We start from the raw sequence: 18,277 nt of genomic DNA on the forward strand, positions 1-18,277 counted from the left end.
ATCTTGTTCATAATATATGAAACTTGATTGATGCTTATGAACATGATATTATGATGTTTTATGACATCAATATATGTTCTTCTCTACCTAATGGAATGTTGCTAAGTTTTTATTCAAATGATTGAATTTATGATAGTATGAAATTCATATTTGACATTCTACAGAGGATGACAGAGATGGAGGAGAGCTTAATAAGCGGGATTCTGACAAGGATGACCTATTTGATAAATTAATATATATAATTTAAAGCGTGTAGGGACTTGACAATTTACCTATTATTGCTTATTTTGATGAAGTCTATTTATTTGAGACTTGCATTTTGCCATTTCTATTTTGTGAACATTATTATGCTTGTTTCTTATATCTGTAAGGTCATGGACTATTTTGACCAGCCTACTTATACTTGACTATTATGCATATATTGGTTGTGAACTAAGTCTGAGATTTATTTTGGAATTTGGATTTTGTTAATCTCAAAACAAATTTATGATAAGAATGATAAGTAAATGATGATTTAGTTTAATACTTTACTATTGAAATACTCTTTGACCGATCCGAGTTGATTGACTTGGATTGAATGTGGATGATTCATGTTTGTATGAACATTACACTAACCAACTTATTAGATTGTGCTATATGGTGAACATAGGAGCATATTGTTGGATATATTATTAATATAGTCCAAAATAATATGTTCACATACAAGCCCAATAGGTGAAAGTAGGGTTATTTGGGTCCATATGGGCCAGAGCCCAATAACATGCATATAAAAACTTTAGGGTTTCCCTATGCTGGAAGTAACTGTTGAGCGTTCCAAACTTGACGTCTCTTAATATAATACTTCAAGTAACTGCTTTTCTCTCTCAAACCTATAACCTCCAACATATTCAGGGGTGGACATGAGTTGCTTTCATCTTTGGTTTCTATGTGGTGGCTAGAACAAGAAAAGTCGAGATATGTATGCCAATGATGTCAGTAGAGAGAGAGAGAGAGAGAGAGAGAGGAGATGGGGATGAAAGTGATTTTGGGGACACTTATAGCTTTGAATTTTCCATTACGGAAGGAGATGGGGTTGAAAGTGATTTTGGTGACGCTTATAGCTTTGAATTTTCCATTACGGCAACAGACTACTCTGATAAATTAAATTTGATTGATACAGTTTGATGCAACACGGCCTCCTCTGAAAATGCTTCGCTCAACCTACTATTTTTTCTTTGGGAAAGAAAATGAAATTGACTTTTTTTCTAGGTCGTCGTGTGACTCTTTGACCTAATTCGCTCGAGGCATTCACACTTTAATCCCTCCTATACTGACTCCAAAATTTTGTTTCTAGAAGGCTACCCACCTTGATTGGTTTCCCAACTAGACATGTTTAACATTAGATTCCCGACACTAAACTGTATTATTATATCAACAGACACCTCTTATAAGTTAGTTCCAAATTTAAGCATGGTTTGGAAACCACTTTTATAATGAGTTTTCATTCAGCCCATAATCTAAAAGGTCCTTCTCATGAAGACTCTATGGCCTTGTTTAAAAATTGGGCATTTGATGAAAAGGAAAAGCAACCACGTCTTGATCTCCTTTAGATTGGAGATGACATTGCCAAAAAAATTTGAAGGAGCTCCTCCCCTAATGAAAGGATTATTAGGATGTAAAAAATTTGACTGATGTGAAACAATTAATGTGTCATAACTAGACTAGAATTCCTTAACTTAAGCTATTAAATGAAGGCGGGTTCAAACTAGATGTGTTAACAAGTTCAGACTTGGGGTTCCTCTTGGCAATTTTCTCATATAAAGGTATTGGACTTTTACTATGTGCTCCCAACAAAAAGTATGAGAGCTGATTTCTTTAGTAGGTGATGATTCAGGGAAAGCTTGTGGTCTACGCAGTCCCTATAAGGGTGGGAAGTGATCGTTGGGGCTAAGTAATGGGTTATTCCACTGCTAGGGATCTATCAGCTCATGACAAGGACATTCACTTTTTCCCAAAGGATATGTAATCGCTGGCTCTAATATAGCTAGGTTATGGATGGCTTTGGAACTCATTAGTTCAACAAGAGAAAAGCAAGCATTGGAGGATGATGTTGAGTATGTCAAAGAGTTGTGTAAGAGAACTTTGGTCCAGGAGGTTGAGAGTCCAAATCAATATTAATAATTAAAGTGCATGGATTGGTCCATTCTCTTGCAACGATTGTGGTACAAAATGATTGCTCTATTGCTGGCTTTTATACTGTAGAGCTTTCATATTGAATTCGGTGTGTTTTGTTTTCTAGCACTTTGCTAGAGAGAATTTCTAATTTCAGTGGAGCCTCACCTTTTCTGACAAAGCCAACTTCAAACAGGCTGCATGCAACTAGATTTCACTTCAAAATTGATAATAAAGTTATTAATAGAGAGTTTGCTGGAACATGCATCTCTAAGTGTAACCCACTTTTAGTATTTGATTTGATATCTGATAGCTTCTAGTAGCTCCAAGTTCCAGCGTCAGTCTTCGCGCTGGTGCCAGCGCTTTGTAGAAGGCAGTCCATTATAGAACTTGTAAAACACCAAGCTAAAATTGCAATTCGGGGCCAAGACTCTCCCTCCTGCCTTATTGCGATCTCCTCTTGCCAGACCGTCCCTCGCCACCGTCTCGGCCAATTCCTCAGTTGTCCTTCAACAACTGGGTGAAGCTACTCAATTTTGGGATGTTGACCACGTTTAAGAACACGAAGACGGGGTTTCCCTTGCTCAACGCAGAAAATTGATTAGTTCGAGTATCGCAACATGCGCTTCTTGTCCCAAGTGATTTGAGTCTTTCTCATCAGGGCATGCACGAGTATTTCCTTGCTCACAAATGCCACGCAACCGGCAGAGGAATAGCCTGTAGATGAGATCGAGTGGGTTTTTGCTAGCGGTGGCATTGGCAAAGCCATGGGCATCGGCGGCAGCGGCAGAGAAGAGGGAAGAAAGGAGGGTGTTGAGATTTGTTTCGTAGGTGCTGTTGGGAGTGAAGAGGGTGGTTTTTGTGCACTAGTGCCATAAATAAGTTGGTGCAGCTTCAGCAGTGGGAGTGTAAATGCTGAGAAATTTGGAAGAAGACGAGGATGAGAGAGAGGCAGATGGTGAAGCAAGAATTCATGTTTTGATGATTGGATGGCTAAGAAGATACATTCAGAAGATGTTTATATAGGGTAGTATCAGATTAAAGTTTGGCTATATATGGAACACGAGTCTACATGCAAATCAACTAGATATCCATGATGCAGTTATTTTTGGAGGAAGGGGGAAATTATAACCGGATAAAATCAAATGGTATAACAAGATATGGTGAGACTTTGCAGGACTTTGATTATACAAGCCATTTGGGTTGCTCGTGACTTGTTTGACCAAGATATTTTGTTGAGCAAAAATTAATCCTGTAGTGTTCAGAGCCCATTTGTCTCGACTTCAAAAAACAAAAAACTTTCTTCGAAAAATTTGAAAGATTATGCATGTGCCATCCTATGCATGCTCTACTTAGTATTTACCTATTATCAGACAGCTAAGACAGATCATGAATTTCAATTTCTGCATGAATTAGCAGTACTTGTTATACCTAGTTCCCATTGTACCTGAGCGTCATGGTAATGTCAAATGTTTGGGTGTGGATAGCCATTGTTCACCTTGGCGACATTGTAGAAGCAGTAATATCGTTGGTACAAGAACTTTCTGGCATTGAAAGGCTATCCAAGGGGATGTCTCGCCCGACTGAAAATGCAGGTTGTTTTGGCTGCAAGAGGATGGCAGGTCCACTTTCGAGAAGAACCACCACATCCGTCATGAGAGGCCGGTCTGCTGGATCTTCTTGCACACATAAAAGCCCCATTTGAATGGTTCTACGCACATCAGCCGGTGGAAACGATTTCAGCAGGAAAGGGTCCACGAATTCAAGCTCTCTCCCTTCGTTCCACAAAATCCATGCCTGCACATAGTTTATGTTTGTTACTGTGATATGTCATCTAAGTGATTTCAAATTCTTGTTCGATTCAGTTAAAATCGTGATGCAAGTATGCTAGAAGAAAGAAATTTACATATTTCAGCAGCGATGATGCACGCTTGGTGAGGTGAAAACCACTATTTTTCTTCCCACTGATGATTTCGAGCAGGATGACACCAAAGCTGAACACATCAGACTTCGCAGAGAATTGTCCCTCCATCGCATACTCTGGGGCCATGTAACCGCTGCTTTGTGCATGGGCAAAAACAAGTCCAATGGAATTTCAAATAAGTGATTTTCTTTCATACATTCACAGAGATTTATTTTCCATTTTGATTTTTTTTTTTTTAGAATACAAACCACACTATGGATTAAAAAAAATTAACAAGAGGTGCTTTTCTAGTGTCTTTTTAATCTAAATCGGAAGGCAAGTAATATTTTACGGTGTGTTTTTGGTCCTGCACTGATTCCGAGCTAAATGAAAACTGAAACATATAGACCACAGTTAGGCAGACTGAAGATATCACATACCTCTTTTTGAAAAATTGAATTCCGAAAACTATTCTCAAAATGTTTTTAGTGATAAGAACTAAAAGGAAAAAGAAAACTCGACAGAGATGCAAACGACAACAACTGAATGGAAAAATATTAGAAATTGTACAAGGCAGGGGAGGCATAACTTACAAAGTCCCGACAACTCTTCTGGTGTTTGCTACATTCTGCTTCTCTGAGAAAATCCTCGCCATACCGAAATCCGATATCTTTGCAACCATGTCGATGTCCAGCAACACGTTGCTCGGCTTTAGATCTCTATGGATGATCTTCGGCACGGAGTCCTCATGAAGATAAAGCAGTCCTCTGGCAATCCCATTAATTATGCTGTAGCGTGCTCCCCAGTCGAGCTGCGAACTCTTCATTGGGTCTGAAAAGCAGTAGCTGACAAAATTTTCATTGAATGTGTAAAGACAATAGGAGTGTGGTCTACTTGTGAGAGAAAACAGACTATTCTGTGACTAACCAAAGAGGAAGACGTCGAGGCTTTTATTGGCCATGTATTCATAAATGAGTAGCTTCTCATGTCCATCTATGCCCCAACCCAAAAGCCTCACCAGATTTTTGTGTTTGAGTTTTGCAATGAGCGTGATTTCGTTTTTAAACTCTTCTACGCCCTGCCATGACTTCATCGACAGCCTCTTGACTGCTATTTCGTTTCCATCTGGTAGAATTCCCTGAAACAACTTAAAGAATAGTCATCAGTTTATGTTTTTGTGGGAACCTCTTCCAACCAAATTGAATATGATCCCATCGAATATTTAACCTTGTAAACAATGCCAAACCCGCCTTGTCCGAGCTTGTTTGTAAGGCTAAAGTTAGCTGTGGCAGCCCTCAGAGTTACCAAATCCATGACAAACATATCATCAGAATATTCTAGATCCCCTCTTGAAATGGATAGTTCAGTGGGCTTCGGCAATTCCTCGATCAATACATTTTCGTCTCTCTCTTCATCTGGGAAACCAAAAAAGACAACGAAGATCCGAATTCTTGTCATCAACACTGTCCATGATATCAGTTGGCAACTGAAACTAACTTGTTTGACATACCTCTGGTCATTCTCCTTTTCCATCTTGACGGGCAACACAAACCCCAAGGGAAGCTAGCAATGCCCCAGCCAGAATACATATGACCAACAAAATTATTTTTTCCTTCCCCAAGCCTACAATGTCTTTATCAAATAATTAAGAAATGTTAAAAATCCAATTTCCAACTCCCACAGAGAGAACTCGAGCAGTACTCGAGCAGTCTGCAAGGAAATTTTACTGACTACAAAAATAATAGAAACAGTTAGGATTAGCTCAGAATCAAGATTTCCAACAGGACTTTTCATCAAGCCAACTAATAAAGAATTACCAAATGTTTTGGAATCTAATCAGGTCAGTAAAATGCTTTACGACAGCTGGTCGATCATTGGGCCAATCCAATCCTTTTGTTGTCATAGAAACTCTGTTGTAAAAAAAATTTCCACCAAAAAATTTATATCTTGCGTATTTTGTACTTAATCTATTATAAGTAGGTGAATTCTGATCCATTATATTCAATAAAAACTCAATATGAGAACTTTCATCTGAAAAGTTGTTTATTTAGAATGAATCACATGGAAACAAAGGATTTCCTCGTGCATAGTTGATTTTACTATCCTCACTTAGATGACCGAGCTTCAGTACCGCTCAGTCCTCGTGAACAGTTCTGTTTCTCCCCGAATAGTAAACTCATGGTTAGTTGACAACTTTTAACAAGATTTTGTTACTATGATATGTGCAATTCTTCATCTGGCTGTTTCCATAAAACTCTCAAACCAGGAAACATACAGAAGATACCTTCAATGGTAGTTTTCCGGATCTAATTTCTAATTTCAACAGGCATCGGTACTCCACGACCAACAATACAGTCTAAGAAAAGAATCCGAATTAATTACCTTCAGAATGCTGATTATAGAAGCGGTAAAGCTCGAACCTCACGTTGCAATATCTGCTGACAACGGTTCCACCTTGATGAAGAGAGCAACATGTTCTCAGATCCCCCCAAGCTGACACCAAACAGGTATTACAATCACCGCCAGAGATTCCTCTTGTACACTGCACGAGGCCGTAAACATGTCCTTGGCTCGGGAAGTTTGAACTGCCCACTGCAAACATGGACGAAGCCCATGGGGCCTCACTTATAAGACCATCCATCAACTTGTTCAGGGCACTGCTCAGCTCTTCCGGATTAGATACGTCCTGCTTCTGATTATTACTATCTGGGTACTGTCCCTGGTAAGTCATCGCGGAAAAGAAATTACTATAAGAATAAGATATCTGGCAAAATTCATACCAAATATCAGCATCTTTCTTATTGCACTTATTCATGATCTCTTGGCTTGCAATCCTGACGCAATCCCCACAAGCACTCCTATTCACATCACGCCTGCAAAGTGCTTGACCAAATACTTCATCAGTGCCATCCCCAGTAGAACTGCTGAGGAAGCCTTTCTTTGCAGTATTAGAAGCCAAATTGCCCAGAAGAAGCTGTTCGAGGTTATTCCTGAATGGACTGCCAAAAGTGTAATTGTCTTTTTCAGTTCGGCAAAGCACATACAGAGGATTGTTTCCATTAATGGGTGTGACAAGAAACAAAATCGATGCTACGAACAGGAAAAAGGTGACAAGATTCGAATCTCGTGCCATCTTCTTGGGTCGAAACAGCAATTCTAGACCCATGAGAAGGCACTAACTGGGAATGTTTCCATAAACAACGAGGGAAGAAATTTCCTCTGAAGTAGAAAGGTCCATCGCATGGTGAAAATTCAAAATAGTGCAAGTGGGCAGAGAATTTTCAAGCTGGTCAAGAGTGGAATTATCAAAAAATTGCAGCGAAAGAGAGTTCTTTGTTTTACTTTTCCTGGCAAGAAAGCAAAGAGAAGCTTCTCTGCTGCATCTTGAAGATGACATAAGATGAAAGACTTAGGAGACCAAGAATATTTCATTTTTCTGAAATGGAATTAGACCAACAGGATTTTAGCTTTCCTTCTAAAGTGAAAGAACATTATCCAAATTCATCTTAATACATGTCAAAGTTAAATTAATTAAAAAAAACTTAGGATTATCCAAAGACCCTTCGTTATTTTATGGCTTTATGTGAGTCCCACGTCTGGGTTTAGCGTAGACGACTTGCAAAGCCAGTGAGAAAAGGCAATAGTCCTTTAACATGGTCTTTAGTGGACATGCTTTTCAAAAGTGACGGCTAGGATTTTTAACACTCGCTTGACTTCGTTTCCGCTCGAAGGAGAGTCATTAAATATCCCGAGACTTCGTGTGCCTCGACCCGTGTTTTTGGCCGTAGTCTTTTCTCCTGTTTGATCTACTAACGGATGCTACTGGGAGAGGTCATGCTATTTGAATTTGTCTGTTTGGCATGAGAAGGTTGTTAAAATACATCACGCGAATGCCATTTTTATTCGAGCATGACGGGTCAAGTGCATAGATGGAAGTGCTTCAATGCTCAACTTGGAAATGTGTGCCAACCATGGGAAAGGACACAAGCCGGGATGGGCTGCACGGGAGCCCCTCGAACTTCGATGGAAGTTGCTGATTGCGCCAAGAGTGAAAAAGCGTCGGGTGGTAAAAACACAGCGAAGTGAAGCGTTGTGCGCGCTCTTTTGTCAACTTTGGTTTAATTACTTGGAGTTCACCTGACTTATCGTTGTTCTGTACGATGTCTTCTACGAAGTTTGGTTATATATATTATTGCTTATATAGTATATAATGGCCTCCTCTTCATGTGGATTTGAGAGGTCGCATTATTAAACTTGATACATAAGTCTGGTTGGCCCTCAGTATGTTAGTAATGGAGCTCGAGCGCCTTGGAGAGAGCGAATTCACAGCAAGGTAGCATCATACTGAGTAATTCACAACCAAACAGCCTCTGAATCTTAATCAGTAAAAGTATCCCTCTTTACCCTTTTATCAGAACTCAAATGTCATACCTGTAATGGAATTTATATCACGAACATTTTGCTAGTGCGAAGCCAAATTCCAAGCTTCTCGCAAATACGCAAGCACAAGATTTTGAACCTAGCTTTAATGCCAACATATCCAAGCAAATATCCCACGTGTGATTAGATTTAGCTTTACTTATGGTTTACCACAGAGAGTGAGTTGTCAAGAGACTGCTATCTCAACCGACGTCTTTTTTTTTATTAATTTTTTTTGGTTCCATTTTCTTTTGTTGATAAAGAGAGTGAGTTATTCTTTCGAATTCAAGAAGAATAACAAGAAATGATGCGATGATGGCGTTGATTGCTTATATGACAAAAGACAGAATGACTAAAAATCCTAATGATGATATTGACTCTACAAATAGAGAGGATAGATTAAACCGCACAAAGATTGGACATAGTTCAGTGAGAACTCATAGCACAATGAGCACAATGAGATAACCTTATCTAGGGCATAGACTAACTCTTTTTTTTATCTTTTTTTCCGTCTTATGCTAGGAGAACATGGATTCACATAAGGAGCTTTAATTTCCAGCTCAAGAGCCGCAAAAATCAACAAGGAAGGTTGGAGAATGATAAGGTCCTCGACGTGAAGTCTTCCAAGCCAAGATAGACAACATGACATGATTAAACAGCTTATGGTTAAGAATCGGTTCTTTATTGAGTATCTAGTGTAGACGTTACCATGTCCAAGCAGTATACTTGGGCAAAGAACCGTGCTTATCTCCTAGGGTAGACTTTTCTCACCGAGGTGCCACAGCGGAAACTGTCAAGCTATTAACAGAACAATTATCGTCTTCAACACGTCCATTGGAATGATGAGTGAATCTGCCAACCGAGAAGGCAGGTTTGAAAGGTTGACGGAGAATTACAGCATCCCTTTTGAGCATCACATTGACAGCCGACATGGTTGGCCTGTCAAACGCGTCTTCTTGAACACACAAAAGTCCGACTTGGACACATTTCAGGAATTCTTCTGGACAACACTCATTGTGCAGCAATGGATCCATCAACTCCATTGCTCTTCCTTCATTCCATAGTTGCCAAGCCTGCAAGTTTTGTCATCCGATCATTTCTAATGCTAAACACCAACTGGACATTACAAAGAAGAAAGATGTAACGGACCAACATTGCACAATGCAACTAGTAATATTCGTCAATATGCACAAAAGGAGCCACTGATTTCATCACGGAGGTCCGAGAGGGCAAGCATAAGCAAAAATTGGAGATTTACAAGTCCAATGCTATAGCACATTTGTTGTATTTTACTGACTGATCTTCCAAATTGTGCTGTTGTGACCTCAAACATTTGTCACTTAGGATTCTTTTCGAATTTATTAAGTCTTAATTGGGCGAATAAAATGAAACTGGATGTGTAATCAAGTCATAACTTACATAGGCTAGGAGACTCGAGGCATGTCTCGACTGCCAAAAGCCGGCATTTCTCTCCCCAGTTATAATTTCAATCAAGAGAACTCCAAAGCTGTAGACATCTGATTTTATGGAATATAACCCCTCCATTGCATACTCTGGCGCCATGTAACCACTAGGTAGAGAATAAAATGTGAGCTTGTGGCAAAATGAAGCAGCATAGAGTCTGAACTAAAAGTGCTGAGATTTATCACTTAAAAAAACTCTCAAACATCATCTGAGTCCTGTGAAGGAAACTGAAATGCCTTAGAAATTTACTTACTAGGTTCCAACTAATGTAGCAGTATTTGCTTCATTTTCTGTTCCTGCAAAGATCCTTGCCAGTCCAAAGTCTGAGATTTTTGGGTTCATGTTGCAATCCAATAACACATTGCTTGCTTTGAGGTCTCTGTGGATGATTCTTTGACGAGAATCCTCATGAAGATATAGCACCCCTCGAGCAATGCCAATGATAATGTTCAGACGTCTACTCCAACTCAGCTCGATCCTTCTCTGTGCATCTATACCAAAAAAAGAAGCTATCAAATGCAGGATAAATATGTTGAGCATGTTATCCAAGAGACACAGCAGGACTGGTATATACCAAAGAGAAAGAGATCAAGACTTCTATTTGGCATATACTCATAGACAAGCAACTTCTCCTCTTGTTCTGCGCAAAATCCCAGAAGCTTGACAAGATTTCTATGTTGAAGTTTCATTATGAGTAGCACTTCGTTTCTGAATTCTTCGGAACCCTTCTCTGACCAGCTTTCTAGCCTCTTCACCGCAACTTCTCTCCCATCCCATAAAATACCCTTTCAATAAAAAACGAGAAACTACTTAACAAAAACCAGAAAAGCAAGAGTATCTATTTTAAATTTGGCAACCAACGTTGTCTTTTGATCAAATTATTGCCACCTTGTAAACTGGACCGAATCCACCTTGTCCTAGTTTTAGTGTATCTGAGAAGTTGTCGGTAGCTGCAAGTATGCATCTCATATCAAAGTACGGATGATCTTGAATTTCAGTAAGAGTATTTACTGGGGTGTTTTGGAATGGAAGAATACCATGAGCAGAATCACCAGTAAGCAGAGGTCGACCTTGTCTCTCTGCAAGGTCTTTCTTCCCTGGAATCAAACATGATGAGTCTCAAATATGTTGGAATTTGGGGAGGGCAAACAAATCACCATTAGGATAAAGATTGTTACTTTTGATGATGATGAAGAAAATCCAAGAACACAAACTGATTGCCACCAAGCAGAGCGATGAAATTGTGAAAGCTTTGATCCACGACTTTTTCCCTGCTTTTGAGAAGAAAAAGTTGCAGCCTCTTCACAGATTAAATCAATTCTGATATTAACTACAGACTTAGTGAGGAGAAGAACAATAACAGGTAAAAGTTTAGGCATAACCTTACCAGACTTCTTCACAGGCTCGGCTGCTCCATAAAAATAATATAACTCATATCTCAAGTAGCAACTTTGACTTAGAACTCTTGCTCCGATCGAAAAAATGCAGCAATCCCTCACATAACTTATTGCTTCTTGGAGGCACTTGTGACAATCATGTGCTGTTAAGTCCGCAGTGCACTGAACAAGAGCATGTAAAGTCTTACTCGAGTCCAATTCAAAATCCTTTTCCTTGGTAGCATAGTGAGTCGCTGGAGACTCGAGAGCTGCTTTCTGGGCAAGAAAGCTTAAAGTTTCATTCACCACCAACCCGAACTTGACAGGGTCGGATGCATTTTCCAGATTGAATTGATGCTTGTTTCCTTCAGTCAGACGGCCAAAAATTCTTGGCTGGATATGCGCAACTGGCAATTTTCCTCCCAGACAGCTGCTTCCATCTTGTTTGGACAAAGCTTCTGGATGTCTTCCGATCCCTTGGCTATGCAAGTTTGGCATGTTGAATTGGAGACATAGTTGAGGCACATGTATTGACCATAAACTTTACTTGGGTAGTTCCCGGACGAGTCCTGGAAAAACTTGGAGGAAGAAGCTTTCTTTCGCATAGAAGAAGTGAGCTCAATGAGGTTGTCCTGATATGCACTGTTCGTGGCATTTGAACTGTTGTCGGGGCAGAGCTTTTCCGGGATATCAGCCAGAACCAGGTTGCGAAATCCATGAAGAAGACAATTAAAAAAAAGCAGTAGGACGGTGCTCGAGACCACCCGAGAACGAAACAAGGTGATCATTTCTCAAGTGTACTCCAATTCTGAGTTATCACCTCTCTACAGAATCATTGATTCAAGCCATCAGCAGGATTCCGGAAGAAAGGACAACCTTAACGCTTCATGGTTTGTTTGGTATTTGAGACTGGCATTTGTAGGCAATGGCACAAACCCTCCCCACAAGGTAGTGGTTAAAGAAACAGATTTGCGTTGGGATTAGGCGCACAATCAAGATTTGATACCCTCCCCACAAAGTACGACAAATTCATAAGTAGGCCACTGATGATCTCGGTCCATTGCAAATCGGGTCAACGCAAGTATTTTACAATGAAGCCTGATAGAAGACCAAGACTTCCGTTCTGGTCTTGAGTGGGAATAGTATGGAAATGCGTCGAAGCATCCTATTGGTTGAGTAACTTTGACTCTGACCAATGAAATGGGTCTGGTAAAACTAGCGAATCCACCTCGCCGTGACGACCGCCGGTCCATCGACGCGAGCTTCGCTTGCTGCTGCCGTACTGTGACGCCACCCCGTTGAGTGGCCCGCCGCTGTACCCCAACGCCGTTGAGCTGCTCATCGCCGTCGTCGTCGCCGTCGTCATCGCCGTCGCCGTCGCCGTCCGTCCGCCCAGCGACGCCTCAGCCGCGAGCAAGGAGAGGGACGTCCATCGGGTCGCGGCTGGGTAAGGTTTTGGCCAAAAACCGGGTCGGGCGTGGATCTCAACCGGGTAAGGCTCCGGTCATTTTGGGTCAAATGCAGGTGGGCTTTGCAAAATTCGTGGGCCAACTTTGTGGGTTGAGGAAACCGGATTTGGGCCCGTGCGGCAGGCCTGTCTGGGTAGTTGGTAGGCGACCCGGGTCGAGCCCATCCCAGGAATCCGACCCGGGTCGTTCATAGTATTATATTATTTTAATAAAAAATATTTTAATAATAAAAAATAATTTATTTTACAAAAAATCAAAAATATCTCATATTTTCCCAAAAAGCAAAAAAAAAAAAAAATCAGAAAAGAGCCAAAAGTGATCTATCTTTTCAGAAAAAGATCAAAAATCCAAAGAAAAAAAAAAAAAAAAAAAAACTGTCCAAAAATTGTTTTTCCTCCATAAATGCATGGAAAACTCTTAAAGATCCAAAAAAAAAACTTCAGGATTTGAACAAAATTAGGAACTGAAAATGCATTAATGATTAGCTAGTATAATCAAGTTCTTGAACCTGATTGTGCAGAAGCGAGTATTTTTCTCGATACTTAGCTTGGGTTTCTAATCGACTCACCCCAAATTGATTTGTGGCGACTTCTTAACTTATAAATAAAAAATATCAAAACTATTAAGTCGTGAATTGGTAGGTTTGGAAAAGTCCAGGCTATATCTAATAGATCTAGTCAAATCATTAGCATCCCTAGGCGCCCCTCCCAGATCGAATGCCGAAAAAGAGGTTGGAAATCAATACAAGACCTGTCTTCTTCTCTTTAGTCTACTAATATACGGTTCTGTCAAGGAAAAACTGTTTTAGTTGAGGGATTTTTCAATGGCAACTCAATCCAAGGAACAAGTTGAGCTAATTGGTGAAAGTGATGATTCAAACTTGGCAATCCGGACCTAGTGATTTGCGAATCAAGATGTCTCGTATTTGACTCTAGTTTGGCATAACCTCTTGATGCCATGTCGAGAATCTTGTAAGTTGGGACTATTGATGACAGGGCTATCGGTGATCTTGCTCGTCTACCTTTGTCTTACGATTAGTCATATCAAGAAGAGAAAGGCCCAAAAAAGATAAAAGAGGAGGATTCAATTGCCAATTGACCATTAGTAAGGGAACAAATTTTTCCCTCCTGAACTTGGAATGAACTGGAGTTCTATTAGAGAAAAGCCCAATTGCACGGACGCTGCTTCAGTTCAAGAAAATGTATGGAGCCTCTGATTTACAAAATTTTCATTGAGTCACCTATGGTTACATGGGTCCCCACAATTTATGCAATTTCTTTTCGTCACCAAATTGACATTCTCCATGTGCAATTGTCTCGATTGGTTATACAATGATTTTCATGAGCATAGTAATATTTCCAAAACATGACAAGTTCCTCTATTCAGTGCAGAATCTTACTACCGTGGGCAAATGAAACCTTACTTAACTTAATATACATGCTTGTTCACCTAGGCAAGATACTAGAAACAGTCATCTGATTGACAGAAAGATTAGTTGCCGGTGATTGATTGAGTTATTGAACTAATCTACCAACTGAAAATGCCGGCTTTTTTGGTTCCGGAGGAGTTCCTTTTTGACCTCCCAAAAGTGTCACTATTTCCGACATTGTTGGTCTATCTCCAGGATCTTCCTGTATACACAAGAGCCCAATGTGAATGCACCTGACTATTTCAGCTGTTGAGCCTGATTTTGCTAGAGAAGGATCCACGAGTTCCGAGTCTCTTCCTTGAGTCCATAGTTTCCACGCCTGCAAGATAAAATTGATTTTGGTGCAAAATGAATGATTGGCAGACACTTGAGTATTTTCAGCTCAAAACATGATCAAAAGGAAAGATTTTGATTCCCTGAAATGTTGAACATACATATGCAAGAAGTGTCTGAGCATGTTCTGTAAGATAAAATCCGCTACTTCGTTTTCCGCTGATGATCTCAAGCAAAATGACACCAAAGCTGAACACATCTGATTTTACAGAGAATAGTCCCCCCATTGCATACTCTGGGGCCATATAACCACTGTCACAAGTATCAAAGTTGGCATTAGTCTTTTCTATTGAGTACCTTCTTAATGAAGAACCAAGTAGAGTGTTTTCCTTGGAAAGAACAAGAAACTCCTAGATTTTCTAGCTGAACAAAATCAGAAGAAGCAGATTCACTATGTTCCCATGACTCTTCTTGTATTAGCTGAACTTTCGTTTTCGCAAAATATTCTGGCCATCCTGAAATCCGATATCTTGGCAACCATTTCATGATCCAGCAGAACATTGCTAGGCTTAAGATCCCTATGAATAATCCTAAGTCTTGAGTCCTCATGCAGGTAAACTAGTCCTCTAGCAATTCCATCAATAATAGAAACGTATGTGCACCAATCAAGCGGTGCACGTTTGTCCGAATCTGGAGATAAGGGCATCATGTAAAAAAGGTTAATAATGAGGACAATTTACAACGTGCGCAAGTTCTAAGTAAATGAGTTCTAAGTTGGAGGACAAGAATTTACCGAAGATGTAGATATCGAGGCTTTTGTTAGGCATGAACTCGTATACAAGCAGCTTCTCATCTCCCTCTATGCTGCATCCTAGAAGCTTCACTAGATTTCTGTGCTGGAGCTTTGCAATCAAGATGACCTCATTCTTGAACTCCTCGAGACCTTGCCAAGACTTCCTTGACAACCTTTTAACTGCCACTTCTTTTCCATCAGAAAGCAAACCCTGAAAGCAAATTCGGTTAAGCCCTCCACTTACTGGACTTCAACCACCAACAATCGCAAACTGACAGCAAAAGATAAATTACCTTGTAGACAGTACCAAACCCCCCTTGCCCGAGCTTCTTTGAACTCGAGAAGTCATCTGTAGCGGCCTTTATTGTGGCTAGATCCATGAAAGGAAGTTCCTCCGAGCTAACTAGGTTGCCTTCTTCAGTAATTTCCACACTGACTGGATTTACTAAATCATGGAGGACAGCATGCGGGCTTCTTTCCAGGTCTAAAGGTACCCAAGTTTGGATTAGCTCTCCTATAGATATAAATTAAGTGTGACATTTTCTCATATATACCTTGTTTTGCTTTTCTCCGGTTGAAGTAGACAGCGCAAGATCCAGCAAGAACAGCTAATAGCAGTCCCAGGATACCAACAACTAAGACAATCCTTTCTTTCTTCCATTTATCCCCTGTTCCTTTTATGAGTCAAATAAACATCTTGATTAATGGAATATTCTGGAATATCAATAGGCTATGAAGAGAGATGTAATGTCTACACTAATGGTGAACTCCATCCCATAATAATAAAGAGGCTTGTTAGAAATGTTCAGCTTGAGCTGATTACCTCAGTAATTTTTCTGCATATTTTGGCTATTTCCATAATCAAGGATATGTAAGGTAAATCTCTTTAGATTCTCTATGTTACAAGTTTCGCTATAGGCTATCCCTGACTGAATAAAAGCGATGTAGGCAGCTAACAGTATTTCTGAGAAAACAGGGCCAAACTAGAAAATGAATTTGCTAAAAGTTGAATTCTTCATTGGAGGTGAATGAAATAATGGTATACACAAATTTCTAAGATCTTGACCCTTGTAGATATTTCCTCTGTCACTTTGAAAGAGAACTTTAACAATAAAAGTCTAAGAACACCCATTATGCAGATTAACTTTCTCCACAATTTTCTATTTTGTTCGGACCACAGCTTAAATTGTATAAGCATAGAAGTTAAGTTAATGGCAGGAACTATAGCTTTATTCTCCTACTAACCGTAACTTCAAATAGATTGCATGTTCTTACCTGTGGAAGCAGGGTAAGATAACACAGAGGTTATTGAGCCATTGAAAAAGCGGTATGGCTCATACCTCGCATTGCAATTTCTGCTAACAACTGTTCCACCTTCCCGCAAATAGCAGCATGCTTTTAGATCCCCCAAGGCAGAGTCCATGCAATTGTAACAGTCATTGCTTGACATATCCCTAGTACACTGCACTAGCCCATATATTGTCTGGCTCAAAGAATAATTTATTTGCCCCGTTGCGAACATTTGAGTCGAGTTAACATACGCAGCCTCAGTGGATATGTTCTTCATTAGATACATCAAGTAGGTGTAGTAATCAGCTGGGTCTGATGCAAGTTTGTCCTGACTATTTGAATCTGGGTATTTACCAGTATAAACCATGTTTGAAAAGAAATCTTGGAAGGAATATCGCACTTGGCATAATTCATACCAAATTAGTGCATCTTCAGCAGTGCACAGCTTCATGATCTCTTGGCTTGCATTGCTGACACAACTCTCACATGCTGTGGAACTGGCATCTCCTCGGCAAAGAGCTTGTCCATAAATTCGGTCAAGACCTTCTCCAATAGTGGTGTTGTAGAATCCTTTTTTTGCAGTGTTGTACGACAGTGAATCAAGAAGGAGCTTCAGGTTTGATCCAAACGTGCTGTTCGTCGAGTAATTTCCATACTCATACTGACAAGAATTTGTAAGATAATCTGCTTCGACACTCATGTGAAAGCCAAGTGTTGACAGTAATATGAACGTGAACAGCAAATAAAAATGTGGACCTCTTTCCATTTTCTCCTTCTGGCACATCAAATCTTCACATTCACCCAGATAACTCATTGTGTAAAGCACCAAATTCATGACGAACAAACACAAGTTTCTGGAAAGTAATTTAAACATTTATCACAGATATTAGCATTGCGTAAAGACTAGAGATATCGTAATGAACCTGGAAAGTCTCAGGAAAATGTTAGACAGTCATATATGCTGTCTGCTGATGGAGACTGGCAAGAACTTATGCTGCCACCAAACTTCAGAGAACCTGAAAGGTAGAGCCTTTTCATGGAAAATGAGATGCTACTTGTCCCCAAGAAATTTAAAATCCACATGAGACCAGTTCATTCTTGATGATGACAAAGGAAGAAGAAGTGAGATTGTTGATATAAGGACCTACTGCCTGAAATAACACAGATTTTTCCGTTAGGCATTCTATCAAGCCGTTGAATCATTCGGGGGGTTTTACTGGGGGAAGAAGTGGTTTTTTGTTATAAATTTTGACTTCTTCTTTGATCATTCCAAGGGCCATGCACATTAGCCAATGCAAGAAAAGTAAACTTCTTGTTTGACCTTGGATTCTTGAGCAAACAATGGGTTTCTTAAGAAACACGGAATTTCTTGCCAAATTTTGTTGTTTGACCAAATCATCCGAAAGTCAACAAGACTAGAAACATTTTTGAACACTAAATTGAAGAGATATAAGATTGTTTATTCCAATGGTTACAGTGGGTGCCTGTGACAACAAGTCACCAAATAAGATTGTATTTAGTATCCCTTTCTACTTCATTAAGAAAATCATATTCAAGAAATAATATAATCCAACTTCCCTGTTCCCTTTTATTAAAACTATAGATAAATAATAAATTACAGATTTAATTAGTTTTTTTTTTTTTTCGGAGAAAGCTGTTAAATGGCATTATTCTGCACTTAAGCAGTAATATTCTCTGTACCTTAATTAA

The 18,277-nt window shown here is 39.7% G+C and overlaps 3 protein-coding genes across 3 annotated transcripts; all 3 read right to left on the reverse strand.

Moving 5' to 3' along the window:
• Window positions 1–3,493: 3,493 nt before the first annotated feature.
• LOC104445542 (cysteine-rich receptor-like protein kinase 10) lies at window positions 3,494–7,460 on the reverse strand. The gene is made up of 7 exons (XM_039313887.1): window positions 6,437–7,460; window positions 5,573–5,686; window positions 5,282–5,469; window positions 4,982–5,192; window positions 4,648–4,885; window positions 4,058–4,208; window positions 3,494–3,948 (listed from the first exon to the last, which is right to left on the reverse strand). The coding sequence occupies exons 1-7, from the start codon at window positions 7,218–7,220 to the stop codon at window positions 3,646–3,648; spliced, it is 1,989 nt and encodes a 662-aa protein (XP_039169821.1). The 5' UTR covers window positions 7,221–7,460; the 3' UTR covers window positions 3,494–3,645.
• A 1,421-nt stretch (window positions 7,461–8,881) lies between these two features.
• On the reverse strand, window positions 8,882–15,787 carry LOC104447464 (cysteine-rich receptor-like protein kinase 15). Its single transcript, XM_039313888.1, is given in 14 exon segments — window positions 8,882–9,546; window positions 9,893–10,043; window positions 10,191–10,428; window positions 10,512–10,722; window positions 10,826–11,034; window positions 11,116–11,211; window positions 11,325–11,687; window positions 11,690–12,103; window positions 13,564–13,567; window positions 14,306–14,530; window positions 14,646–14,796; window positions 14,937–15,174; window positions 15,278–15,488; window positions 15,571–15,787. Coding segments are annotated over 14 exon segments (2,904 nt in total). The 5' UTR covers window positions 15,658–15,787; the 3' UTR covers window positions 8,882–9,240.
• Window positions 15,788–16,101: 314 nt separating this feature from the next.
• LOC120294022 (cysteine-rich repeat secretory protein 38-like) lies at window positions 16,102–17,381 on the reverse strand. The gene is made up of 2 exons (XM_039313889.1): window positions 16,553–17,381; window positions 16,102–16,241 (listed from the first exon to the last, which is right to left on the reverse strand). Exons 1-2 carry the CDS (start codon window positions 17,379–17,381, stop codon window positions 16,102–16,104), a joined length of 969 nt encoding a protein of 322 aa, XP_039169823.1.
• Between the last annotated feature and the right edge of the window lie 896 nt (window positions 17,382–18,277).

This window comes from Eucalyptus grandis, chromosome 5 (assembly GCF_016545825.1).
Source record: "Eucalyptus grandis isolate ANBG69807.140 chromosome 5, ASM1654582v1, whole genome shotgun sequence".
NCBI lineage: Eukaryota > Viridiplantae > Streptophyta > Magnoliopsida > Myrtales > Myrtaceae > Eucalyptus > Eucalyptus grandis.